General features: G+C 41.3%; 1 protein-coding gene across 4 annotated transcripts in view; it reads right to left on the bottom strand.

The window, feature by feature from the left end:
- Positions 1 to 27,294, bottom strand: part of LOC111664768 (mediator complex subunit 13L) — an 87,635-nt gene that overhangs the window by 14,273 nt on the left and 46,068 nt on the right. The window contains exons 3-18 of one of the 4 annotated variants that reach the window (XM_023419512.2): positions 25,942 to 26,026; positions 22,300 to 22,383; positions 12,262 to 12,407; positions 11,305 to 11,511; positions 10,169 to 10,333; positions 9,598 to 9,754; positions 9,391 to 9,495; positions 8,113 to 8,763; positions 7,526 to 7,739; positions 6,652 to 6,730; positions 6,434 to 6,555; positions 6,078 to 6,174; positions 5,669 to 5,886; positions 4,145 to 4,323; positions 2,916 to 3,844; positions 2,416 to 2,595 (exon numbers count right to left, since the gene is read on the bottom strand). In XM_023419512.2, the coding sequence (XP_023275280.1) occupies positions 2,416 to 2,595; positions 2,916 to 3,844; positions 4,145 to 4,323; positions 5,669 to 5,886; positions 6,078 to 6,174; positions 6,434 to 6,555; positions 6,652 to 6,730; positions 7,526 to 7,739; positions 8,113 to 8,763; positions 9,391 to 9,495; positions 9,598 to 9,754; positions 10,169 to 10,333; positions 11,305 to 11,511; positions 12,262 to 12,407; positions 22,300 to 22,383; positions 25,942 to 26,026 (3,618 nt within the window). The remainder of the gene's footprint in view (positions 1 to 2,415; positions 2,596 to 2,915; positions 3,845 to 4,144; positions 4,324 to 5,668; positions 5,887 to 6,077; positions 6,175 to 6,433; positions 6,556 to 6,651; positions 6,731 to 7,525; positions 7,740 to 8,112; positions 8,764 to 9,390; positions 9,496 to 9,597; positions 9,755 to 10,168; positions 10,334 to 11,304; positions 11,512 to 12,261; positions 12,408 to 22,299; positions 22,384 to 25,941; positions 26,027 to 27,294) is intronic. The other 3 variants (XM_087177477.1, XM_087177478.1, XM_087177479.1) reach the window with 3 other exon arrangements.

Genomic DNA, 27,294 nt, shown 5'->3' with positions numbered 1-27,294 from the left:
TCAAGCAAATAACGTAGCATAATAAGACATAAAAACATTAAATAAAACCTCATAGTATAGTAAGATATGAAAAAATCATGGTATAATAAGGTCGTAAGAGCAATAAGAACGACATTGTATAGTACGGCAAAAAATGTCAAAGAAGGTCATGGTATAATGAAGCATAAAACCATCTGAAAATGTCATAGTATGGCAAGGTATGAAGACGTCATGGTATAATATGGCTCTAAAAGCAAAAAAAAACATCATAGTATAGTATGGCAAAAAACGACATAGTATAGTATGGCAAAACAATTGAAAAAATTACAAAGCATAATAAAGCATAAAACCATCTGAAAACGTCATAATATGGCAAGGTATAAAGATGTCATGGTATAATAAGGCCCTAAAAGCAATAAAAAGGACATAGTATAGTATGTCATTTTTTCAATTTTTTTGCCATACTATACTATGTTGTTTTTTTACGTTTTTTGCCAAAATATAATAAAGCATAAAACCATCTGAAAATGTCATAGTATGGCAAGGTATGAAGACGTCATAGTACAGTAAGGCCCTAAAAGCAAAAAAAGAAAGAAAGACATTGTATAGTATGGCAAAAACGTGAAAAAACAACATACTATAATAATTGTAGTAAGTAAGTTTCATAGTGTAGTAAAGAATAAAACCATCATAGTGTAGTCAGGCATCATAGCCAGAGATAACTGAAAACTCATAAAGGGACAGAGAAATCATGAAAATTCAATGCAGAAAGGTACCATGTGGGGTTTGAACCCTTAACCTTTGCATTGAGAGTCCACAGTTTTAACCACTATGCTACACTATATATTGTGATTTTATCAAGGTCAGCAAATAATACATAAAAGTTTAGGAAGTCGCTAAGGAACGTGATATCAAGCAAATAACGTAGCATAATAAGACATAAAAACATTAAATAAAACCTCATAGTATAGTAAGATATGAAGACATCATGGTATAATAAGGCCGTAAGCAATAAAAACGACATTGTATAGTATGGCAAAAAATGTCAAAAGAAGGTCATAGTATAATGAAGCATAAAACCATCTGAAAATGTCATAGTATGGCAAGGTATGAAGACGTCATGGTATAATAAGGCCCTAAAAATAATAAAAACGACATAGTATAGTATGGCAAAAAATGTGAAGGCCCTAAAACGACATAGTATAGTATGGCAAAAAATGTAAAAAAACGACATAGTATAGTATGGCGAAAAAATTGAAAAAATTACAAAGCATAATAAAGCATAAAACCATCTGAAAACGTTATAGTATGGCAAAGTATGAAGACGTCATGGTATAATAAGGCCCTAAAAGCAATAAAAAACATTATAGTATGGCAAAAAAGGTGAAAAAACGACATAGTATAGTATGGCGAAAAAATTGAAAAAATGACAAAGTATAATAAAGCATAAAACCATCTGAAAACGTTATAGTACGGCAAGGTATGAAGACGTCATGGTATAATAAGGCCCTAAAAGCAATAAAAACGACATAGTATAGTATGGCAAAAAATGTGAAAAAACGACATGGTATAGTATGGCAAAAAAAATTGGAAAAATTTACAAAGTATAGTACAGCATAAAACCATCTGAAAACGTCATAGAATGGCAAGGTATGAAGACGTCATGGTATAGTAAGGCCCTAAAAGCAAAAAAAGAAAGAAAGACGTTGTATAGTATGGCAAACGTGACCAAACGTGACTTGGTACTGCTGCAGCACTTTGGCTCGTCGAAAGAAAAAGCCAGAAGAGGAAATATTTTGCTTTTCGAGGATGATGATGAGGGGTTGTTTATAGACCCGCAAAAGGCCGTTTGTGAATGGTGCCTTCGCACTTTCCAAATCGCAGTTGAAATATGGGGCAATAAACAGTTTACTGCTTACATTTTAGCAAAGTATTGTTTACTTTAAATACTTGAAGGCTACATGCCACTGTTCTATTTGCAGTGTCAAAATCTGTTTCATTTTATTATTATATCTATTATATGTCCATATTTTTTATGTCTCAGAGTATTAAAATGCTCTGCAATAAAAAGTTGACTGACTGTATATTTTAGCATAGTACTATTTGCTTTAAATTCTTGAAGGCTACATTCCATTGTTCTTTGTTTTTTGTTTTTTTTATTCATATTTTTCAATAGAGGGGTGAAAGAGAAAGTACATGGAATTTATAGCGCGAATGGGGATAGGGACGATTCTGTTCTCCCAAAATATTGGTAGGTCCATATGCAAACCTACGCCCTTGTGTCATTGACGTGATGTGCAAATTAGCGATAGAAAATGATTGCAAAAATGTAAGAGTTTTTTTTTTTTTTTTTGTGAGCACCCTGCCACCCCCCAACAACATGCCACCATGGGCATCTGCCCATTTGGCCCTATCTAAATCCGACATTGGACTCACCGTAGGAGCCTCTTCCAGCCATCTTATGGAACTGCTGCCAGGTGAGTGGACCCTGAACATGTTGAATGTTTTCCCAGGTCCGGCCCGTTCTCTTCTTCTGGATGGCATCCTGCAGGAAAGGCTGCAGAGACAGCAGCATGCGAACCATGTCCTGGGACGACAACATGCTCATGTCCACCACTGTGGCAGAGACACACACACACACAAATACACACACGCACACGCACACACACACACACACACACACACACACACACACACACACACAAAAGGATGCATAAACTGGTGAACGCATGTTAACAAGATTCAATACACAAAAAGAAACAAACATACAAAACACATTAATACATAGTTTAGATAACATAAACACAGCTAAAGCATACATAAAATTATTATTCTCATCAAAGACTTAACAATGTGTAAAGTACTATTTGATTTATGGGAGTTTGTGACATATATCATTCAGATCGTTTCTTCAGCAGGTAAATCATGTTTCTCACCATTAGTGTGAGGCCAGGAGTGAAGAGCTGTACTTCTGACAACAGCTGGATCTACTTTCCCTCCTGTGGGGTTATCCACATACTGCAGACCCTGTTCCAAGGCATTGTAACACTCCACACAAGCATCACTCCCATCTGCCCACTGCTTTTCTGACATCCAGCTTTGCAGCAGTGCCCCCTTGCGGCCATGGCAGGAACAGCTGAGGGGGAGGTGCAGTGATGTCAGGGATGAAATTGGCTGGGAGCACTGTTCCTGCAGGAGGATCATGACCAACGGTGAAGCAGGGGCTGCGTCCTGAGGCCGCTTGGCCCTGGGGTCTCCCATAGTTGGGTCCCGCCGGCAAAGAGCCAGCCTCCTCTCAGCTGCCCGGCCCACCTCAGAAGTCCGACCATAAATATCCAGCTCATCCTCCAGGAAGAGGCCTGTTCCGTGGGCCAGCCGCCTGTTCACAATGGCACTGAATCCACACATACAGCGGTACTGATCTTCACAGGTAGAATCTGGGATATACACCCCCACATCTGCTCCTTTGACATTCATATTGCAGGCACAGATACAGCAGCTGTCAAAATTGCGATCCTTGAAGACGTTGAGGACGGAGTCTGAGAGGAGGAGGATAGCATACAGGCTGTGGGCCTCAGGCAGGGAGGGTCCTGGCCGAGCTAGGGGCTCCACAGAGCTGAGAGGCAGGCTGGTCGAGGGCGTAGAGGCTGGAGAGCTCAGCTCAGTACCATCCTGCTTCACCGAACCCTGCCCAGAACTTGCAGCATTAATACCCCTTGGTGTTCGAGGGGTACGTGGAGTGGGCACAGAGAAGCGGGGAGTGGCAGGAGATGGGAGTATACCAACAGTGGTGCTCACAGAAGCAGCGTTGGCACTCATCTGGCCATACTCCTGATCTGTGAGATTGTTGACACTGGGGATGTTTCTGTAAAAGACACATTAAAAGGAAACAAAAACAAATAGTCAGATAGACAAACAAGATCATTCTAACTCTCTGGGGTGCAGCTCTCGAAGGTCACACTGCTCCTTACACCCAAACAGAGTAAAATCTTTTGAACTGACGGACATTATCGTGGTTCGAGCGCTGCACTCTTTGTAGTAAAGCTAAAAAAATCAACCTCACATATTCCTCCTTCAGAAACCACATACTCCAGCACAACACTTTTAAAAGCTTGTGTAAAACCTTTAGAAATGTCTTATAAGCTCATCATAGCTGACTACTCACGTGTATCCATCCCTGATGAAAGTGGTATTCTGGGGATGCATGACTGCGGGGAAATGCTCCATTTTGGGCAAGAGGGCCCAGGATGGACGGTAGTAACACTGCTCAGGAATCTTGAGTGGTGGTAGACTCTGGCTGGGTAGGCAAGATAGTGGGGCAAACATGGAGGAGCCTATTTGTGGCTGGATTGGGAGGAAAAATGTAAGTTTGTCATTTATTAACATCGAGGCACATTTCATTGCACAGAGTATAGTTACAAGAACAGCCACATAATTAGATGCATCTCCCCAGTACCAGGTAGGAATCCCTTTTGATTCTAAAACTGTAAGCACACATCCCAACACTGCAGGACATCTGAATTAACTAATGTCACTATAATGCTATTCAAGGATAAATAATATAGCAATATCCTATATTTTTCTTATTGTCAGCAAATCCCATTAAAAGACTAAAAATTTTTGTCTATTTTGTGCTGACTTATTTTGGCAGCAGATTAATACACATTTAGTGCCGTCGAGAGTATCTACAGCAGCAGGGCATTGTAGGTGGAGTTGAACTACAACAGACTACACTAAAATAAACTAGAGTACCCATGTTCATTGTAATGAAGGATCAAATCACCCAGTGCAACATTGTGGCTCATTGATACAATGGAGCTTTATGGCACAGAGCAATAAGCTATTCATGCCAGTAGGATAAAATCATTGTTGACGTAGTGTTTAAGTCATAGTGTTTAGGTATATTGTGTTCAAATTATGTACTGATCAAATCAAGAAGTCTAATATGTTCCACACATATGTGTGTGGAACATCGCATGCTATATTTTAACTGCCAACTAAATATCACAAAAGAAAGCCAGACCTGCTGCACAAAACCACATTTATAGACTCTTAAAGTATCCAGTGTTGGTGTTTATAAGCCCACTGGCAAACCTCCCCTGGCGCTCTCATTTACATAGTGATATTCCCCAAATCATGTTTCTTATTTACAGAATCTATAAAAGATAGAGGCAGCAGTACAACACAATGGAAATCTATTTCTGTAGCCTGTAGCCACAGTTGTCATTAAGTTACTTGGATCCCATTAATTCTAATGTTAAACCTTTCAGTCCTGTTTGCATGTTTCACATATTGAGTTGTGCTAAAAATGCTTGTTGTTTGGAGGAGCTTGTTGTTTTGTGTTAACAAGCAGATGCCCCTAATAGTGGCCACTAAGTGCATTCTGCTACAATTAGCATTTCCCAGCTCACAGAGCCTGCAGTCAGTACAGATGTCTGACTCACAACATGGAGATAGTTAATTAGCGAGCTACAGGTATTAGTAAAACAATTCCAGTATGATATGTGAGCAAGAGCAGCTGCTCAGTAGCTAGCAGCAAGTCAGTGTGCACGTACTTGCAATGACTTGATTACCAGATTTATGTGGATTTAAGACATTTGTGAAAGTAATTAAACAGCAAGTTATCCTTTTATTTTCCCGGTCACACCTAAACATGTGATGTGTTTTTACTTTGGCATTGATTCCTCACCTTGATATCCTCCTGTCTGGGACTGGCCATGCTATCATCCATCTCCATCCTGTATTCAGTAAACTGAGTGGAGGCTAAAGGCGGCAGGTGGTCAGCTGCTCCACTGGGTGGAGGAGGCTCTTGACTCGGGGTGTCACGATACGTCATGATAGGAGAAAAAGCTGGGTGCTGCTCTAGAGAAGGTGGGGTGGGAAACATCCGCTGGAGGTCTGCTACTGCTGAAAGCAGACAGAAATTGAGAAAGAGATGAAGAGACAGGGCAGAGCGGAGAGACAAAAAATTGTATAATGGGATTAAGGAATAATCATCACAATTGAATGCAGTGGCTATACATAAAAACTGTAGTCAGATGCCTCTGAAATGTTTTTCATCAAGATTTTACAAGTAAATAAGCATCAAAGTGACTCACTTGATGGATAAGGTACTGCAACTCTCCCTTCCTTCCCGAGAGGCCGATCTTCTGTCGTCACCGGCAGCTTTGCTGAGTGCTGGTTGGGGTAAACAGTCTACAAATTATTACACATAAGATTAGAGGATCAGTTTTATTCAATGCAATATTCTGTGCTTAAGAATATTGAAACATAAAACACACAGGATAATGAGAAAATTATACTATCAGTGCCTGTGCTTCCACAAAATCTTTTAACTTGAAATGTGTTACTTTTTTCCTGTGCCAATTACAGTATGTTTGCTAAAATGCAGCTGTTTAAGAGTTACTTTATATAGAACACACACAAATATAGTACATAAACCATGATGTCTCACCCCCAACTCTTCCTCATCTTCATCAAATATGTTGTCTAGATCAGAGATGTTGACCACCAGATCTTTTTCTCTGGTCAAGGAAGGATTGGCTTTGGCAGCTCCGTCATCTTGACCTGATTCATCTAAAACAACACAAACCACTTTTTGCTCAAATGCCCAATTCATTCACCATACTGTTGAATATGTATACGCTGTTGATGGCAGTGAAGGTGTCCAACCTGATTTTGGAGCCGAGTTAAAAATGGACATAGCATCTTTCCCATCAGGCAGTGCTCCATTGCTGGTGATTTCTTCTCCCTGGTGGATCAATTAGAAGAAAATAAGAATATTCTGTTTTCAGTTCCAGTCTAATTTTTTAAAATATAAAAAACCCAGAGCCCCCTTTTAAAGAGCTACTGTCTGACATTCTGACATTTTGTGCCATCGATGATTTATTTGGAATTTCATGCAAGCATAAATTGAAAAACTGCATTTTTGCATTTTGTGAAATGGGTATTTTAAAAGTATAGGAGTATCTGTATTTATGTGTACTTTGTGATACATAATTTTTTGGCCAGTTGGGGGCAGCAGAAACCAGCTGTAAACACAACACTGACATATCATCACCATTTAAGTTGATATGGCTGATATTCGCAAACAGCTGTCAGTTTATACATCCAGCAGATATGGAGCAACATTAGCATTCATTTGCCGTGTCTTTGGCCTGCTGACATGTTTAATCCAATATTCACTCTCTTTTAGTTCTGTTTGTGGTTGATCACAAACTGTTGAGGGAAATATTTGTCTTTTTAACTGCTAAATGCTCCATATGTTCATCAGCTAGTCGCTAACTCTGTCCGCTCTGGTTTGTCTTTGTCTTTTTCAATGAAAAAAGCTGCCTGTTGAAGCTAGAAACGAGACTGACGAGAGTGGTGAGAGTAAATCAAAACAGTTAAGTTAAGTCTTTGTAGGTGATAATTCTCTGTGTTCATTACTATAACTCTGCAACACTACCCCTTCACATACATGTGGTGATGTGATCCATATTAATATAAAAATGTTTATTTTAAGCTTTTCCTTAACTATGACTTCAAACTGTGTGTGTTGTCTTACCTTGGCCTTCTTGCTGGGTTCTCGTCCTTGGCCCTTTAATCTCTTGGAAGTGGAAAAAGTGTACTCAATGTCTCCTTCCTTAAAGTCGTAGGGATCATCCCCAGGCTCCCGCAGTGCCTCCACGCCTGGCTGCTGGAACAGGCCCAAAGTGTGGATGTGGTCCCTCACCCTCTCCTCTGAGATTTTAAATCTCTTGTGAGTCTGTGTGTATAGTCTGAAGGAAACAAGGAGACAAATGCAATCAATTAATCTGTGGTAGCAGTAGTAGTTCATTCTCTGTCTTGTTTTCTTTTGTGTCCTCATATCTCATATCTAATCTCACATTTCCAGATTAAGTTAGATGCTTTCATTGGATATATCATACATATTAGCTCCAGTGCTAACTGATAAATCCATGCTAAATCCCCATAAATCCCAGTTTTTATTGCTGATGTTTTGTGTCTGTGATTCTGGCTGAGGTAGCACTGCCCAGTGTTTCCAGAAGCCTAGAATCTCTGTCTATATTCTTCATTACTACACTCTTTGTTGTTCCCTTCCCAACTGTACCAAACACTTTGCAAAATACCGTGACTGTGTATCTCTCCTACCTCTTTAGCGGAGCTCCTTCACTGGCTGTCTCTGTCTTCACATCCTCTGATTTTTCAGAGGGGAGGTCAGGGGGTCTGTAGTCAGTCTTATCAGTTCTGGGAGTCCTGAAGCCTCTCCACCAGCCAGCCCCATTCTCCCTCTGCTTCAACAGAGCTGTATACACAGCTGTCTCGCTGGTGATCACCCCCAGCCCTGAAGCTCCATCTGGACAGACAGGCATATCCACAGGCCCCTCCAGAACCTCTGGGTCCTGCACCCGGGGGTGTGGGCTGAGTGTGGGCGGAAGTGGAGACATCGGCGAATGCAGAAGGGACTCAGGGGCTTTCCTGGAGAGCGATTTGGGATACTTGCAACTTGGCAGAGCGGCCAGAGGCTCCAAGGGTGGCTCCAGTGCCACAAGACCCCCGAGCTGGGGCCCTCCTGGTGAGTCCTGTTCAAGTGGGGTTTCCTGTGTGACAGACAGCCGGTGGTGGAATGGGATCATGGCTGGCCTCTTGGACTGTTTGTCAGCCTTTTCTGTTTTGTCACTGGTCTTGTGTTTGGGCAGGGAAGGAGGGTATAATGACGGGCCAGAGGACTGAGTGGGGTTGGCACTAGTCTGGACATTGGCAGTGGATGTGGTGGCCAGATTCAGCTTCTGCTGCCTCAACCTGTAGAAAAAGTCAAGTAAAACAAAGTTAAAAAAAACACTATACATGTATACCCAATATTAAAATAAAAAAAAAACACTAAAGGATCAGGTTTAAGATGTTTCTAATCTGAGCCTTAGAGGCAAAATATTAGCTAATTCAATTATTACAGAGGTGTTACTTTAATATGACAATAATGGGAGTCCTTAAATTGCAAAATCTGCATTCAGTTAATCTTTCTTTTCCTAAGTCAGCCAGCAAGGCTTTTTCAGACAGCTGTCACGTATTGTTTTCAAAATAAAAGATTCTGACAAGTGACAAAGCATTATTTCTTTTCTGCAGCACAGCGGTAATTTTATTTGATCTTAGACTGTAATCTGGAACATAAGCAACATGCTCATACAAACAATAGGACATTAAAACTTTATCAATTATATTGATATCACAAATGTGACGAAACTTGACATGGATATCTTTTTGAAGACTGTGTGGTATGTTGACATAGGTTAAAAAATTCCCTTAACAAAGTTTTAATTGGAGTACCCAGGTGTGCAAGAGGCCTGTGAAAAATGTGAGACAAGGCTCATATACTGTATATATACTGTAAGTACAATGCTGTCGAACAGCTTGGCTGGAGCTCTGGGGTACCTGGAGCAGCTGCAGGGCGCTCTCGCTCCCAGATCGTTGAAGTCCCACGTGGTAACTCCATTTGGCACTTCCTTCTTAGGCGTCACGTCAGATGGCGGATTCAGTCTGAAGGGAATAAACGGGTCCGTGAGGGCGCCAGCTCGACTGCATCACTGCACTTCAATAATAATCACACCAAACAGTGGAAACAAACTGACTTAAACTTACACATGCTGAGGCTGGTTGAGATAGCACTCCCTCCAGGCCTGATGGACCACCTGACAAGTAAGCTTCTTCCCAGAATGCTTTGGGCTGATGCTAGCGACCCCCATGCTGCTGTCTGGTGTGGGAACACTGGAGACGGAGGTCACAAAGCCACTGTCCGCTGAAAAGATGAAAGGTGTAGCAGATGTCATAAAACAGGACTGAGCGCAGGATTTTCAACCATGACTTTTAATTCCAGTTTATCTATCTATCTCCTCCAAACACCAAGCACCGTCTTTATTGTGTGTCCATGGATACATACATTAAAACTGTCAAACGGAAGTTTAAGTAGAACTTAATGCTTTAGTCGACTGACAAGAGTTACTAAAAGTGTGAACAAGAATCATTTCATGGCGTATATATTTGTAAGTTCAATCGTCAGTAAATACCATTTTTTCAAGGATAAGGACTCTTTAACAGCAATTATTTGTCGAACATCAATTGTTCAAAAATAGCTTATTGTTGAAAAAACATTAACGTGTCAACACGTATGTATAATGTGGTATCTGATGTCCTGTGTGTGTATGTTTGTTACCTGAGCAGGGCTGCTCTGGTGACGTTGGCGGTGTGAGCGGCACGCTGCAGTGGTTCGGCTCCCTGTTGAGGCCCTGAGCTACAGGAACAGGTGGAGGCTGCTCCACTGGTAGGTCCCCCTGGGCAATCAGCACAAAAGCAGCTGGGTAGGTCATCCTCACACCACCTGGGAAGATACAAAAGGAGGACATTATTTACGGTTATGAAACGAGAGGGTGTCTGCTGCTCACTTTTAACTGCGGGGTGTGTTGAAACTGTCAAAAATCGGGTACCAGTTAAAGTGAGCAGTAGTTATTTTCTATTATGCAACACCCACATATGAATTATTGTGCTTAAAGATAACATCCCCCTCATCAACTTCTATATTTATTAATATATTTTGCTGGGTAAAATTATATATGTAGCAGACATCCCTAAAAATTGGTGGCAAGTACAGTGGCTATATAGTATATGCAATGCACTTGCTCCATATCCACTGATGTGAGCATACACTTCCTTTCACTGCTCATATAAAACATCATCTTAAATCCCTTTACACTCACATTTTGACTTTAATTTCAGGCAGCAAAGACTAGACAGGCTTTCCTCTTTAGATGTAAAAGCCACTGGTATCCATGGGAGTTTTGATTATAATCAGGTCAAACCAATGCTGTGGGATCAGACTGATTAGACAAAGCTGTTAGAGTAACTCCCTGCGGCTTTTACTACCACTTCCCCCATCTTTCCCCTCTGTCTCTCTCCTCTCCTCCCTTCCTGTTATTTCCCCTTTACCACTCTGAGATGTGCCGAACGACCATGAGGATCTTTGCAGCGAAGGTACACTTCGACATCACTCCCACCCACTAATAGCTCAGTTCAAAATGCCAGGGAGTCTACCTCAAGATCGAGGGTAGTCAATGTGAAGTTGATCCCTGTTTGCTTTAGCAGAGCAACATCACTGTGGTCCAATGTATTTTTGTTGCTCATCTCTTGCTGAAAAGCTCTCCAGTGTTTTTTATTATGTACTGCGTGTGATTATATAATATGCAAAACATGTATAAATATTGAAAAATGTCCATAAAACAGTAAATCCTGCTACTGGAGATGCATTTTTCACTTTCCACACTGTTTCAAATCCACCAAACTTTTTTTCCATACCTACGATGACCTCAACTGCCACGTGACAGTTGCGATCGTAGGCCTGGCTTGCTTCTTCTTTTTCCTTCTCTCCACCTCCCTCTTTTTGCTGGAGCACCATAGGGTAGAAGTAGCTCCAGTCCTCCATCAGCTTCCGTACCGCTGGCTCACTCATCTTGTAGGCCTGACCCGTTAGAGTGCCACTCAGACCGTACGGACTCAGGATCACTGCAGACGGATAAAACAGATTGGAAGGAGAGAAGATGTGAAACATGCTGCAACCTTAAATCGTTTCAGTAAGTTTGCTGTATTTTATTATATTGTGCAACAAAGATACACATTGAGGAGCTGAAAGGTAAATACAGTTTGTAGAGGGTTACCTTAACTTTGCCTATAATAACATTTTATTTAATCATTTCTGTTTTAGCCAATTACAAATACGAGATAAGCTCATAAATTCTTTATGAAATTTCCTACTTTTCTACTTGGGATATAACTAAGAACACATAGAATAGCACAATTTTGAGATACTTGTAACCCCTCATGTTCCATGCTGTTTTACACTTCTACTCCACTTCAGTTGAAAAGAACTACTTTACACATTATATTTATTCAACAGCTAGAGTCACTAGTTAGTTTGGAGAAAAGGATTTTAAACACTAAACATATGAGCTTATAAAATATGGAGCACTGTAATAGATTAAACAAAAGTTTCTGAAACTCAAAAGTATATCAAAGTTTATTAGAGTATATTTTTTACATATTGATGCATAAGTAATAATAATAATAGTAAGTAAAACTTCTACCTGTAATGGAGTATTTATATAATCTATATGATCTGATTCAGCCTCCACTGCTGCTAATTTGCATGTTGTGTTTTGTGCAATTCAACACGTCGTCATGTTCGTACTGAACATCACTCTTGTTTTGTTCTGCGTACATAAACCATCGAAGAAAACAATGGGTTTGTGGTATTACCTTGCACTGGTGTGATGGAGGTCTGTGCGAGACGGATGTGGTTTTCTGTGATGTGGTACGCAGGCTGGTGCTGGGCGATCTCCACGCTTGTGCACACGTTGCTCTCCCCGTGGAGGAAGAAGGAGAAGGAACATGATAGGTGTTCACTGGGGACAGAAGACAAGCAAAGGTTTAAATCATGAGACCACAGATAGACAGACACAGTACAGGGATGTGGTGGTGTACTTCCCCTGTTGCGTGTGCCATGAGCTGAGCAGAGAGAGATGTGAACAGATCCCTCTGAGCTGCAGCTCGTGCACAACATAAAAACAAATTAAATGGCAGCATGAGCTTGCACTGTCAAACAGACAAACTCTCTTTGTCCATTTTAATTGCATGTGAATTAACCTACACGACTATAAACATAATTGAACTGCGATTTGAATTGAATTGAAATTACATTTAATTATGTTCAACTTCAGATTAAATAAACCCATGAATCAAATCTATTGAAAAACAAATGCACGATGCGTATGCGCCAGTCTTTCAGGCAGCAGCGTGACAAATGACGAGTGCTTTTCTCCAAATAGCAATTTAGAGAGCATCCTCAGAATGTGTCTTTGTAAAAGCCTCGCAGATCTCTACCTACATTGATCATCTTCATCATTTCCCACATAGGCTCCTTATTGCAGGTATAAATCCTCATTTGCTTATGACTGATTGTGGTGACTACATGTTTACATATGCAGCGCTCTCTTTATTACACAGCCCCTGCACAGTTCATCATGCATTGCTCTTTTTTTAATCACGGAGGAGTAATTGTCTCGGCCTTATTGCAATCTATATACCAGTGGGCGGGCTGGACATCATTAACTATCATCAGCTTCTCTGATATATATTTTTAATCTATAAAGCTCCTTACTACCTTGGTTTATATATATCAGACTGACAATAAAGTCAGCAGGTACTGTAATCACCTTGTGATTACCCTGCTGCCTATGCAATATCTCCTTTGCCCTGAGGGAGCTGGACCTCCATTTGAGCCGTAATGGATCATCAAATTCAATAAAATGGCCAGTTCCACAGTCACTCATGGGCAGAACTGAACACAGTCATGAGGGAGCCAAATATCATGCGGCGTTAAGCGTGACGGCCTCCAGGTGGCGCTGAGCGCACCCAAAGAGAAAGAGGCCAATTTCTCTGCCTCATAAACATTCCTGATGCTCCCAGAGAAAAAAAACATACCCTCATAACAGCAGGTGGTTTGAACACAGGTCTGCACAATCACAGGAGGAAGAGCAGAGCTAAAGCACATACATATGCATGCACAAGCCTGCGAGAAAACAGGGACACGAGCGCATGTCGCCTTCACACCTACGGGCACGCACGCACACACACTCACACGCACACGCACGCACACACACACACACACACACACACACACACACACACACACACAGATACACAGCACTAGTCCATCATCTCACCAGTTCGCATCTCTGCAAAACATGAGTCAAAATGCTTTCAATGTCACCGCCCTCCATCCTTGTCCTCAGTGCATCATTACACCATAAGAAGAGCTATATATAGCTGCATAGGGAGGCTCAGGGGAGCAGCTGCAAGTCAAGAGTACTGGTCCAACTAACTGCCATGCACATTATGCACACACAACCACGATTTACATAAGGATCTCAATTGCAAAATGCTCCAATTATCTTCTGAGGGTAAAGTCATGACCCTGCACGGATAGATGCAACTTCAAGGTACTTAAGATATGTAGGTTAGTAAGTCATAAGTGTTTTTTTTATATTATTATTATTTCCCATCTGTTTGTTTGACTGATTGATTTTTCTGTATTTCACTATATTATAATTTCTGTTCTGTTTGCACTTACAGCCTAACAGCCCAGCACAGATTACACAAAGCTGTGAAATGAAGCATCCATTAGTATTTATTTCCCTCTCATGTTGATAGTTTGTGTTTATATTGTTATTATATATTTTTTATGAGTTGTGCGTATACTGATTGGGACTGATGTGTCTACAAAAACACTATACCCTCAAGAACCCTCATAAAACCGCAGCCCTGGCCAAATAGCAGGGAATCACTGTTGGAAATCCTCTCTGCTCTCTTTGTATCTTTATCTTATCTTTCTCTGTCTTAAAATCAGGCAGCAATCCAACAGAATTCCCTGGATCCCTCAGTATTTCAGCTGAACTGACTGCATGCTGATAAAGAACTGTTCGCACTGGTAGTACTTATCAATTTTACCTCATACATACAGTTTATGTTGTAACAAAGCAAAGCCCAACAAACGCTACAGATTAAAATGATTAAAAGTCAATTAACATTGTGTCGAGACGGAAAGTTTAGTTAGGTAAACAATCACATTTGATAACCTATACAAGCAATCAATCTAACCAATAATTAATGTGCAACAATTACGACCTAAGATCTATTATGACTGCAATAAAGCGCAATTAAATGTGAGTCAGGGAAAAGCAGAACTACGAAAAGAGCATCAAACTGTAGGCTGACGCAGCTGGGAGATTGATGCTCCCTGTCCTTTTACAAAGGGCATTTTCCTGCACAGTAAGCGGGTGTGAGTGTGTGGACACACTGGGCTTCTTGCATCCTCTGGGACATTTGTGCAGACAGCAAGTGTGTGTGTGTGTGTGTGTGTGTGTGTGTGTGTGTGTGTGTGTGTGTGTGTGTGTGAGAACAGCGGACATAGATGTGAGGCAGCTGTGTGTGCTGGGCTGTATGAGTACAGGTATTAATAAATGAAGAGGAGTGATGGCTGAGACTCGCCTCAGGGCTGACAGTCCTGTTGAGAGATAGAGAGAGGAGAGGAGAGAAGGAAGAGTGGGGGGAGGTGGGGGGTTGAGAAGAAGAAGTGAGAGTGAGTGAGAGTGAGAGGAGGAAAAAAGAGGATGAGCAGAGTAGAAAAAAAAGACAGGGATGAAGACAGAGTGAGCTATAGAGGTAGAAAAATGAAGGGAATACTGGAATAAGACTGAGACGAAAAGGGAAAATAGAAGGATAGAGAGGAAATTAGGAGGACAAGGAAAGAAAGATACAGTATAAAATGAAGAGTGAGAGCAAAACGAGTGTGAGAGAAAGAGGAGGAGGTGAATAATTCAGTGCCACGCACTGCAATTGCTGCACACATATCGATGAGATCAGAGTTTTAATGGGTGGCTACTGAGCACAATTTTATGGCGAAATCAATCAGGGGATGCAGAGCCAGAGAACACAGACACACCACATGCTATCCTTGTGTGTGTGTGTGTGTGTGTGTGTGTGTGTGTGTGTGTGTGTGTGTCTACTTCATTTGGCTTCATATGTAAGGTACGTGCCTACACTTATATGCAGCACAAATTCAGCAAATGTGCAAACACCTTATGTACGTGAGTGTATGCATGTAGAGGGAGACACAATGCATGCACATAAACCCACATTTATGATGAACACACATATGTAGTACATCATATGCACACCTGAATGCCACTGAAAAAGGTGAAAATGGACTGATTGTTCAGTTCATGGGACAATATGTATCCTTTCACCCCATCACTATGCCACCAGCCAGCCAGCAGTGGAGCTGGTTAATGTCTGACATGCACCATGGACTTGACACACGCGCATGTGTCACACACTAAAAAACAATTGTTATCTTGGTTGTCGTTGCTGCTCTCGTGGCTAACCAAGTGGGAAAAAAGATAAAGAAAGATTAGATTAAAAGAGATGGAAAGGAATAAAGAGTAAAACAGCTGTGTGCAAGACACACAGATCTTCTGTCCTCACTGTTATAGGCATCTAAAGCCCATGATCTGATAACTGTGTTTAGAAATCATTAACTGAAGTCATATGCACTAAGCAGGCATGATAGCATTTTCTTAGATTCTCTCAGATCTGGAGGATTAATCTGCTTAATTTGCACCTTAAAATCTCTGCCTGCCACCACAGTAGCACTATTATGAAATATCTTCATTCTTCTAGCTGCCTAACCCTTCCTACACAATCTGAGCACATCTCCTGGAAACACAAGAATGTAGACACTGCTCTGGTGTATGTGGACCGATACAGAGGATGTTTATCCTCTTGTAAGCTCTTGTGAGCAGCGTGTATACACATGCTCCAAAGTCCTTCCAGTGCATTGGCACAATAACTTTATTCCATACAAACAAATCCTAACATACACACTCAGGCTTATGCAGGTGGGTGCAGGAGCATGCATATGCTTCTGCATGCACGCAGTCACACACCACTATTAACAGGAGCATAAGGGGGAGTCAGTCAGCTTGATGTATTATTCAGTGGCCCCCAGTGGCTGGCTTTAGCCAGCGTTGCTATCTCAATGTTTGTGCTCAAACACAGCTCCATTTATATGGATTCACAATGGAAAGGTGCCATGACTCCAAGACATGTGCAAGTGCACATTCATTGCCCTTTCTATTGACTGAAAAAGAGGCACAGGAAAATCTCAGTGTACTGCAGTTGAAATTAGATTTGTTGTCAACTATGAAAATTTTGTTACTGGGCTATTCCCACACAAATGCTGCCAAGAGGAAAAGCTTAAGTTGCTTACCTCAGTAAGAGCATCACTGCGTGCTACTGCATGCTCTTACCTTCATATCTGTGGTCCTAATTAAAAGCGAGGAAAAGGATCTGTTGGAAGGCTGTTGCTGTGATGTATCACCATCCTCTCTATTGATCTGTGTGCCCCCCCCCCCTTTCCCGCTCACTTTCAGTGGTTTTACCTGGTAATATTAGAAATCTGAGGTTCTCTGCTTTTTGTCTCGAAGGACGCTCAATACACATGTAGAACAACACGTTTCAAAGGAAAAAATGCTAATATTTCAGTAAACCAAATATTTAACAAGGTATTTTTAAATGAAAGCGTGGTCGCCCCGGATTTTATCTCATTCCTCTGTAGTATGTTAATATTTTTATGGCTCACAGTGCATGTAGTCAATTAATGAGCCACTGTATAGACCTAAGCTGCTGTATTTAAAGACAGTGTGTATTCCTGTGATGTCTCTATAAAGGTCCTTTTACTACTGATGGACTAAAGCACGTATAGTTATAATATTCAGATTTATCAATGACTGCAAAAATGGTATTATGATTTTTAATGTTATATTTTCCTTCAAACATTTACTTTATTTTTCAATGTCATTTACATAACAGCGGCTTTGAGCTGGACATCTGAGATTATATAAAATTGTACTGTAGGAGCCAGCAAATCTCTGAAACTGCAGCAGTATGGTGAAAAATCCAAATTACTCAACTGCCCTAGTCTAGTGAGGGGTATTACATACAAGAGATGTCTTTTCCTCAATGGTGGTCAGGAAGTACTTAGTGACTGAAGTACTGAAAAAAAACAAAATGAAACCAACATAAACTAATTCACTAGACTAAACAAAAAAAAAAAATCAAACAGCTCTAAATACAAACCCATTAACTTTTATTACAGTGTTTTTAACAACTGGTCTTCAAGCCAATCACAAAGTACTCCAGTCATCCTCCAGTCTAACAGTCATTCAGTCAGCAAGTTTCCATCTGCCATTTTTCTTCTCAGTCACTTTTATAACCAGTCGAATAATCAGCTGCCTCCTGATTTAAAGAGTAAACGATCTTCATACCCACGATGGGTGGGATCTTACACCATTCACCCACTGACTATTTTGAATATTCACACATAAAATACTGATTTGATGCTGTGTGTGCATATATATTATGGTGAAGATTATATAAAAAAAAAAGCTTTTGACTTATCTTTTTTTTTTTTTTTAAATCTATTAAACTGTTCACGTCAGCATTAGCAGCATACTTCACACAACATATATTGCATATGATCTTTCACTCATTACAACTTTTTTTCAAGGCCCTGGAAGCCCTGGGGGAAAATATTTAACCAAACAAACCAATATGAAAAAATATTAGATCTGTGGGCAATTTTTTTAATGACATATATTTTTTCTTTCTTATTTGCTTGTTATTCTTCAATTAGTTTCTGTCTAATGTTTATGATTAAACATGGTTGAATTGAAGATTTTTGCAGGCATATATCTTCCCTCCTCCCCTGCACACATCCAGTTACTGTAACATGACATTTTAATTGTGAAAACAAATAAAAATAAACAGATGATCTTGGCATCAGTAAATCTATCACACAGGTCTGATGCAGAGGATAGAGGAAGAGGGGTGAGAAAAACAGGGGATGCTTTTCATATTTTTTGTTATTTTTATTTCTGGAGATTCTGTGACCTTGTTCATGTGGCCTAACACCAAATGTCTGTTGCCTAGGAGATGGCTAATATCTCAATGTCACTGCTCGCTGAGGAGAGGAGAGGAGAGGAGAGGAGAGGAGAGGAGAGGAGAGGAGAGGAGAGGAGAGGAGAGGAGTGGAGAGGACAAGACTTGGAGTGTATTAAAAAAGCTATTCTGTCAGATCAACTAAGGATTTCTGAGATTTTGAAGTAGTTTAAACAGGCAGTGTAAGTTGTTTTTGTTTCATGGTCAAGCACCAGAGGACATCTCTGTTATGCTGTAAAATATGAACATTATTTATGCATATGGCCATGAATGCAAAAGCGAGCACCTAGATTAACAAATATACTGTGTACTGTACTTGGCATGCATAGAATTGACTGAACTAATGAGAGAGACAGGCTCTAATACCTCCATTCACCCGTCTATCGTAATGATTAATTTATGACCCCCCACCTTCACTGATCCCCACCTCCCTACCACACACACTGAGCCTCCTCCCTGTTCGTCCTCTCTCTCATGCTTCTTCTCTCACACTCTCTCTGTATCCCTGTAACTCTCTCTCTCCCTCTCTCTCTCTCTCTCGCTCCCCTCAGCGTCTGATGCAATCCGTTACCAACCCAGAGTGCTTTCCTCCCATTCAGACACAAAGAGAGCAGGAGTGCTGGATTGAGGGGGGGTGGGTGTGGGTGTGAGGGGGGGGGGGTGAGCAGAGGAGGTTGGTTGGTTGGTTTGGGAATCTTCTCCTGGATGTGCCAAGCCTCGCCATGCCCGGGGACACATACAAGATAAACACCAGATAAGCCTGACAAAGGCAGCAGCGCCAAGGAGCAGGAATTGGCACGAGTGAGGGGGCATGGCATGGATATTAGTGCCGAAGCGCCCCCTGTTGGGGATGAAAGGCACAGTGTGGGAGTGAGGAAGAGACAAAGGAACTGGTTACAGCTGAGGCAGGAGGTCAGTGTATGCCTAACTGAGCAATGTTCCCTCATGGCATGAAAACACTGACGGCCAGGGATCTGCAGGGGTTCTTAGGTCTCACACTGTCAATTGTAGGGCAACACTCCTATTCTGGGAACAAGGGGCGGTGTGTGTGTGTGTGTGTGTGTGTGTGTGTGTGTGGGGGGGGGGGGGGGGGGGGTATTTAGGATTGTATGTGTGTTTGCATGTGTGCTGGAGCAAGCAGTGGAGATATGAGAAAACAAAAACTGCCATGCTTCACTTACACGCTGTGACACATGCAACAGCTGCAGAGTTACACCAAAAAAAACACACCACACAGTGCAGCCGTCTACACAAAGATTTGCGTTTGTTAGTGTGTGCGTGTTGAAGAATATTTCTCTCTGTTTCTCTTTCTCCTTCTCATGCCTTTCCTTCCAGGATGTTCAATAATTCACAGACAGTACAAGTCAGGATTGGCTCAGCAGGGGGCGTTCCAGCTGGCAACATATTAATACAGCGCAGTCGAAGTGATAAGGAATTACATGATGTACAAAAGGGGCGCACGCATGCAAATCACTGCACACGCTCAGACACTGGGTGTAATTTCAGATGCAGAAGCTCTATACCCACCATATGTCTGTATGCATACAGTATGTACGCAGACACACACACTGAGGGACTGTAGTGTCTTCACACATTCCTACATTGGCATACGTTATTATTCTCTGCTACTTCTCTCGAATCATTCTCCATGGCTCTGTCTCTGCCAGTGACTCCCCCGTTTAGCAATGTTGGTTCTATTTGGTCATATTTGCAAATCTTTTTTTCTTTATTCTTATAAAAGAAAATTCATAGCCTTTTCAATGGACTATATTAATGAGCAACCTCCACTTGTCAAACAAGATAATGTGTCCGATAAAGGCACAAAGAGACACGGAGAATCTGTAAAAGATGTCACAACCTCTAAAATAAACGACAAAAAGAAGAAGAGAAATGGTGTAAAGTATTTATAGGACACAAACTTTACACTCACATTTAGTTACTGTAAGCTAATGTACAAGCTATTATAGTTTATATTGCATGTGGTTGCCAAGTGTGTTAGTAAAGATTCGAGCCTCCACGAGGCAGCAGAACAATCTTCAGCGCTCCTTGATATAGATTCTACAAGTCAATTGAACTCTATCGGAGGGATGAACACGTTTCTGCTAAAAGAACTTTCCCTCGTTGGGTGTTTTTCTGATGGCGGTGGAGAGCGCTGACGAACAATGAAGTCAGAAATCTCCTATGGTTGTTAATCTGGGTTGAGATCTGGTGACTGTTAAGGCCATGACATATGATTCACATCCTTTTTCATTACCATTAAAACATTCAATGCACGCTGTATGAAAGCGACCGCATTCATTATGTTTTACGCATTCATGACGCGTGTCTCTTTGTTTCGTTGGTTGGTTGGTTTGTTTGTGTGTTCTTTTGTTTGTCAGCAGGATTATGCAAAGTACTGAACTGATCTGCGCTGAACTTGGTGGAGGGACGGGTCACGGGCCAGAGAAGAAGCCATTACATTCTGGGGCAGATCTGGATCATTTGCTATGAATTTGAATTTTTTTTCTCTGAAGTCTGGTGTGTGTTGTTTGACAATGGCCTTGGCGGAGGTCTGCGCTCTATGAGTGCCCCTCCAGTTTATTCAGGTTTTTTCCTTTCATCTGTCACCTGCACGAACCAGTGTATTTCACATTAGACTGCATTTAGGTACGAGAAAGTTCAGGCTTCTCAGAGCACTAAAAGTATTCAATACAAGTTACACGTACACTCTCGAGATGTCACGCAGTGTGCCTCACTGAGGGACTTCTCTGAACCACCTGCTCTGAACAGCTAAACCTGAGTTTGCTACAGCACATCACAGCAGACTGCACTTGTGTCAGCAACTTTTTCTAGAGCGAGGGTTTCCTGTGCATCACTTAATTTACAGCGCATTTGAATGACAACGCAATTTACAGCTCTCCACTTCAAAAACTACAAAGTAAATGTAAATACATGGATGATTTTTTTTTTTGTGTGTGTTTGCTGCCTCTAAGCAATATTCAAACAGATTTCTAAAATGAGCCATTTGACAGTTAAGTGGTTTCCTTGGAGCCATTTACTAGAATACTTAGCATTTTGAGCCTCGCTATGTTAGAGATGTGAGGAATGCTGCATCCTCAGCAGCTGGAGAAGCTGAAGTGGGCACACTGAGCTGTGAGAGGGAACTATAATGGCTGAAGCAACAAGTTGAGCTGCTGTCATCGCGCCCACCTCTCTGTCTGTCTCCCACATTGCCTACACAGTTACACAGTGTGACTCCGACACACACACATACACGACCACCCTCCCCTCACCCGGAGGGGGAGAGGGAGAGAGAGAGAGAGAGAGAGAGAGAGAGAGAGAGAGAGAGAGAGAGAGAGAGCTGTGAGAGCTCGACCAAGCTCAGCTCTCACCTCTCACCACCATTCACCGCCCTGGTTTTTAATAGTCTCACACCATGAGCCAGCCGCTGGAACACCGAGGAGAGGAGACACTGCAAATACTGAATCACATGAAAGCCATTCACACCGCGCAGCTGTGTCACACTTTGACATGCGCACACACACCCGGTCACACACACAGACTACTGTAGTGTATACACCAATCAGCCGCAACAGGTAACTGGTTTTAATGCTGTGGCTGATGGGTGTATTTCTCACGGTCTAACACACACGAATCCTCACGGGCTCAGAGGCATTAAACATGCTGAAGGAGCTCAGTGACAATATCTCAGCGGCGCGCGCGCATGTGTGTGTGTGTGTGTGTTAAACGCTCACTTACCTGTTGCCCAAAGACTTTTCTTCCAGTTCGTGTGGCTTGAAGAACCACTTCCCGAGCCGCACAAACCCTTTATCCATCAAACATCTGCAGCAGTAAAGAGAAGTAAAAAAAGAAATTTTTAAAAGAAGAAAAAGAGCAAGAGAGAAAGAAAATCATTCACGATACAAAAAAAAAGACAACAGACGGAGTATGGTTTAACATCTCTCTCTTCTCCTCTCTCTCATTATAAACAGGACCATGGCTGATTAAGAGCAACACCTGAACAAGAATCACGCAACAAGCATTATTCTTGTGAAGCTCGGAGCTTTTGATTCAGTTCGGTGGTGATTTTTGAAGCTCGTGGCTCAGTGTTGTATTTCATTACACTGCAGATTGTTTCTCAACAACAGCCTCCATAATATCATTTTCTGGCCTTGATATGAATTTCAAAGCTTCTATGAGCAGAAACAGTTTGATGTGTTTTTATATTTAGTTGACCTTGTGAAAATTGAATCACTTTTTTTTGTATCCTTTCTATCAAAAGCTAAATTGAGCAGCAAGAAATGCAAACAGAATAATATTGACTCTAACTTTGGCTCTTTTGACTGTTAAAGCGGTTGTATGATTTTACTTATTCCACATAAACTGCAGCAGGGACTGTCCCTCAGACGCACTTCTGAGTGAAGTGCGAAATGTGTTTATGACGAGCGCGCAGGAAAAGTAAAGGTAATCTTCCGCTAATCTGCCTGCCCCCAAAGCGGTGCGCGCGTTTTACACATAGCTCTCCAAAACCTGTTCTTTCATCAGATCAAACTCCGATCACATCAAACAGTTCAGTCATCGTCGTGCTCCCTATTTGGCTATTCCACCATCTGTGCACTTCTTCACCTCGTTTCAGCCTCCTTTCACAGACAAAACTCAGCGCCCTCAGAAGTTTGACTTGTCTCTGTGTGCAGGTGCCAGAGACTTCCCTGCTAGATCCTCTGACCCGGGTCGAGGAATTACAAAATGATTTTATGGATTCTTCTCCACTCACACTCCAGCCAGCTATCCAAAGCTGTCAGCCTCTCGCTATACCATCTTTGGTGCATTCTTGCCGATGTTTTCTTCTCTAACCATGGCTGCTCACTGCCACATATGATCTCTCTCTCTATCTCTCTCTCTCTTGGAAAAGATTCCTTTTTATAACAACATTAACAAACCAGTTGTATTTAATGCGGATGACGTGGTCACATCACGGGCCAATACAAAACCACATTATAAGGTCAGTATTGATCCCTGTACCGATCCATCATATCAGATCACACTGTAAGAGTGTTAACAGTGCATTATATATCAGTGGAGCAACCACAGACAAATATCTGACGGTTTAGTTGCTAAATGCTTCACTGTTCACTGAACATCAGCTGGTCGCTAACCTTGTCTGTAGCATATAGTGGCTTTAACAAAGATTTTTGGATGAAAAATGCATCTGGGAATGAGCCATAATACCAAAACATGGAGCTGAGACTGAACGACTACACTGAAATATTGATATAAAAACACTGATTAGGGCAGCTTTGAAGAGAGGTACTGTATGTTCGGAAGCATGTTTGCTTGATTGACAGGTGTCTCAAGCTATTACACCTAACTGTGTTTGTGTTTGTGTCCTGCTCGTCCCGCCTCAGCTCCATCCTGGCACCACCTTGTTACCAAAATGTCAATGTCAATTATCTGCCCACAGTAACTGTCAAAAGTTGCATTGTGCACAAAAATCAAAACACCAGCCTTCAACACACACTTCCCATAAACCCATCTGCAGAGTAGCGCGTCTGTTTTTCTTTCCATCTAATTATATCCTATAGTAAGGCACTGTTCATAATACTGGCAATGTATATTATTCAGGGTCATTTGACTAGTGCATTTATTTTGTTAAATATTGTATACATCTTTTGTTGTGTTCACATTGGAAGCAAGCATTACATTACGCTGTCATATGCCGACTTCTGAGCTGACTAAGTCTTGCGGCATTGGGCTTCTATAAATCTAACCTCAGCACCAATGGCAGATGTCCAACTTACTTATCTAAACAAACATCAGTCTGTCCAACTGATTACTCTGAGACTTCACCCAACCACAAAGCCCTCACCTGCGCACTGTTATTCCAGCCTTATTCTGAAAAATTGAAAAATAACGAACCATACAACAGTGCTCTCCTGACCATTGCAAATTCAACAACATCCTATGAAATCCACAGTTTATACATTAAGTATTCCACGTGATATTTTGTAATTGAGTCTGAACATTCGTCTTTATTAAGAGTCATTTTGTGTTACTGAAATATTCACAACTGCTTAATTATTTGGCCTTAAAATCTATGCTTGTTCTAAGTACTGATAACCATTAAAAAAAAACAGCCTGTGACAGAGGTCAGTTTCACCTGTACGATATGAAAGAGAGAGTGGTGATCCCTCCTTAGCTGAAACAGTGAGCTATAAAAGGAGTTAGCTTCAAGGTAATAGGAAGGTTAATTCAGCCTGCCCCCTATGATGATCACTGATGCTTAACTTAATAGAGAGCAAATATGTGCTGCTTCATTTAACAGATGGCTCTGACTCAGATAGGAGAGCTTTGGGTACTTGAGCAAGTGATTCCGCACTCAGGTTATAATTTCATTAAGGTGAAGCTTCTGGAAGAAAACTAAAGCCGTCCATCAATTAGACTTAAAGTCCTTTTGTTTGGAGATTTTTTGTGTAAAATCCAAAAACCTCATTCTCGTTTATTTACAAGAGTAAGATTACATTTAATGCAACATTCTTAATGACTACTAAAAGTTAAAGCGTTATTTTATCATACTATATATATAAAGACATAATCAATTTCAATTGAATAAATCTTTTATTATTTTAAAGAAAAAAGTAAAATTTAAATTTAATATAGAAGCTATTCTGGTTTAATCGTGTGGGAGCATTTTCACTGGGAGAAAAATTCAAATCACTTACTTAAGTCAAAGTAGCAATATCACACTAACTATAAGTCCTGCACTCAAATTAAATGTTACTTATAAAAGTGTAGTATTAACAAGTATTAACAACTAAATGTACTTAAAATTAGGACTTTATTTGAAGTAAAAAAGTAAAAGCCCCATCAACGTATATTATATTATTACATCATTGGTGCCTTAGTATGTAAGCTGTTTTTAATGTTGTAGTTGGATGCAGAGGAACTAATTTGAACCGCTTCATACATCACTCATGAACTGTTAGGTAGTTTAATATAATGGTACCTTATATTTTAAAAACTGGTCATGTTTTGCATGTTTAAAATCTTAATTTGAGGAAGTAACTTAATCTGTCACACAAATGTAGTGGAGTAAGTACATTCCCTCTGAAATGGAGAGGAGTGGAAGTATAAAGTAGCATAAAATGAAAAGTACCTGAAACTTCTTCTTGAGTAAATGTATTTTGTTACATTCCACATCTGCTTTAGTGCAAAAACTCAAAATTTCACCACATTGTGAGTTATATTCTCCATTAAATATGTATTACGGTGTACATTACATCACTATGTAACTATGCCTGTTACGTAACATGTTTTCATATTCTATGTATGTCATTCACATCCTGACTGCAGTCCTCACTGTGCAGCTACTGAAGTGTGTCTGGAGAACGACGATGGTTTTACCTCTCCAGGAGGTTGTGTATGGCCTTGAACAGGAGAGTCCTGCACTCGTAGGACAGTCCGCACTCCCAGAGTCCCTCCTCAGCCACTGCAAGACAGGAGGACAAAAAAAAAAAAACAAGGTGATCAAATTATAAATCTTTATATTTTATTATCTCAATAATGAAAATTTGAATGATATTTTCAGTGATAGCAAAACATCTGCACACACCAGCTTGAGGATAATAAACAACACATGATTCAGTGTGGTGCGTTTATGGCTCACTCAGTCAAAACATGCCGCATGTGCTGATGAGAAAACCTGCACATCGTATCAGAAATTACACTTGAAGTCGTGTGCGCAAGTCTGTATTTGTGTGTGTGTGTGTGTGTGTGATGTGTGGGTGTGTGTGTGTGTGTGTGTGTGTGTGTGTGTGTACGGAGGACACTTGGCTGTACAGCTGTCAGGTTGGCTGCAGCGACAGCCCAGTCAAACCCCATGCAGTTGTCAAGCTCAGTTAGCTGGAGAGAGAAAGTGTGCCTGTATCTGCGCAGGCTGACACACATGCTTGTGTGCTCAGGTTTGTACATGCATTCAGAATTTTACTTCGACACTCGTTTTTCCCTCTTCCCTTTGAAATCTAAGAAATCAGCTGCACTTTGCCCGAGCCTCTGACATGTCAGCAGCCGGTTCACGTGCGTGTCAAACGTGTTGTGAAACAATTCTGCACCCCTCTGATTTCTTTAACCCCCTGACCCTACACCCCATCACCAACCCCCACTGCCCTCCTCCCAAAAAGAAAGAACACACACACACACACAAGAGTGGCGAGTTAACAGTGTTTCTCTTTGTTCTTTGCCATATACCTGCAGGGCTGCTGGAAGAACTGGAGGATTGTGGGTGGGTGTTGTGTTTGCTTATAGGGTGGTGGCAAACAAACCAAGCATCACAGAAATACACAAGGAAAAAAGAATGAGAGACAGAGGCAGATCGCCTGGGGGATGGGTGGCATAAACCCGGGTAGAGGTTTTCTCTTTCCTCTTCTTTCTCCTCCTTCTCTTATTTCTCTTCCCTGTTTTTTTTTTGTTTTTGTTTTTGGCTGTATATTCCTTTCTCCTCCTCGGTTGCTTTGTTGATATTTCCCTCCTGTGTGTGTGTGTTTTTTTTTCTCTTCTTCTTCTTCTTCTTCTTCTTCTTCTTCATACCACAGTGAATGAAATTTCCTTACTCGCCAGAATTACCCTGTAACCATGGAAACGCTGGCGGTGAGAACATGGCGCCCTGGCATTCAATTTCAACACTGGTCCCTCCCGCCCCTCACCCTCCTCCTTCTCCTCCTTCCTCTGTTCTATTGCTTCCAACACCCCTCCACCACC

Source organism: Seriola lalandi, unplaced genomic scaffold (assembly GCF_002814215.2).
Source record: "Seriola lalandi dorsalis isolate HSWRI2012SDOR001 ecotype SW California unplaced genomic scaffold, Sedor1 jcf7180002054606, whole genome shotgun sequence".
NCBI classification, from domain to species: Eukaryota; Metazoa; Chordata; class Actinopteri; order Carangiformes; family Carangidae; genus Seriola; species Seriola lalandi.
Note: the sequence above shows the minus strand (reverse complement) of the source record. Positions and strands in the feature narration are given on the sequence as shown.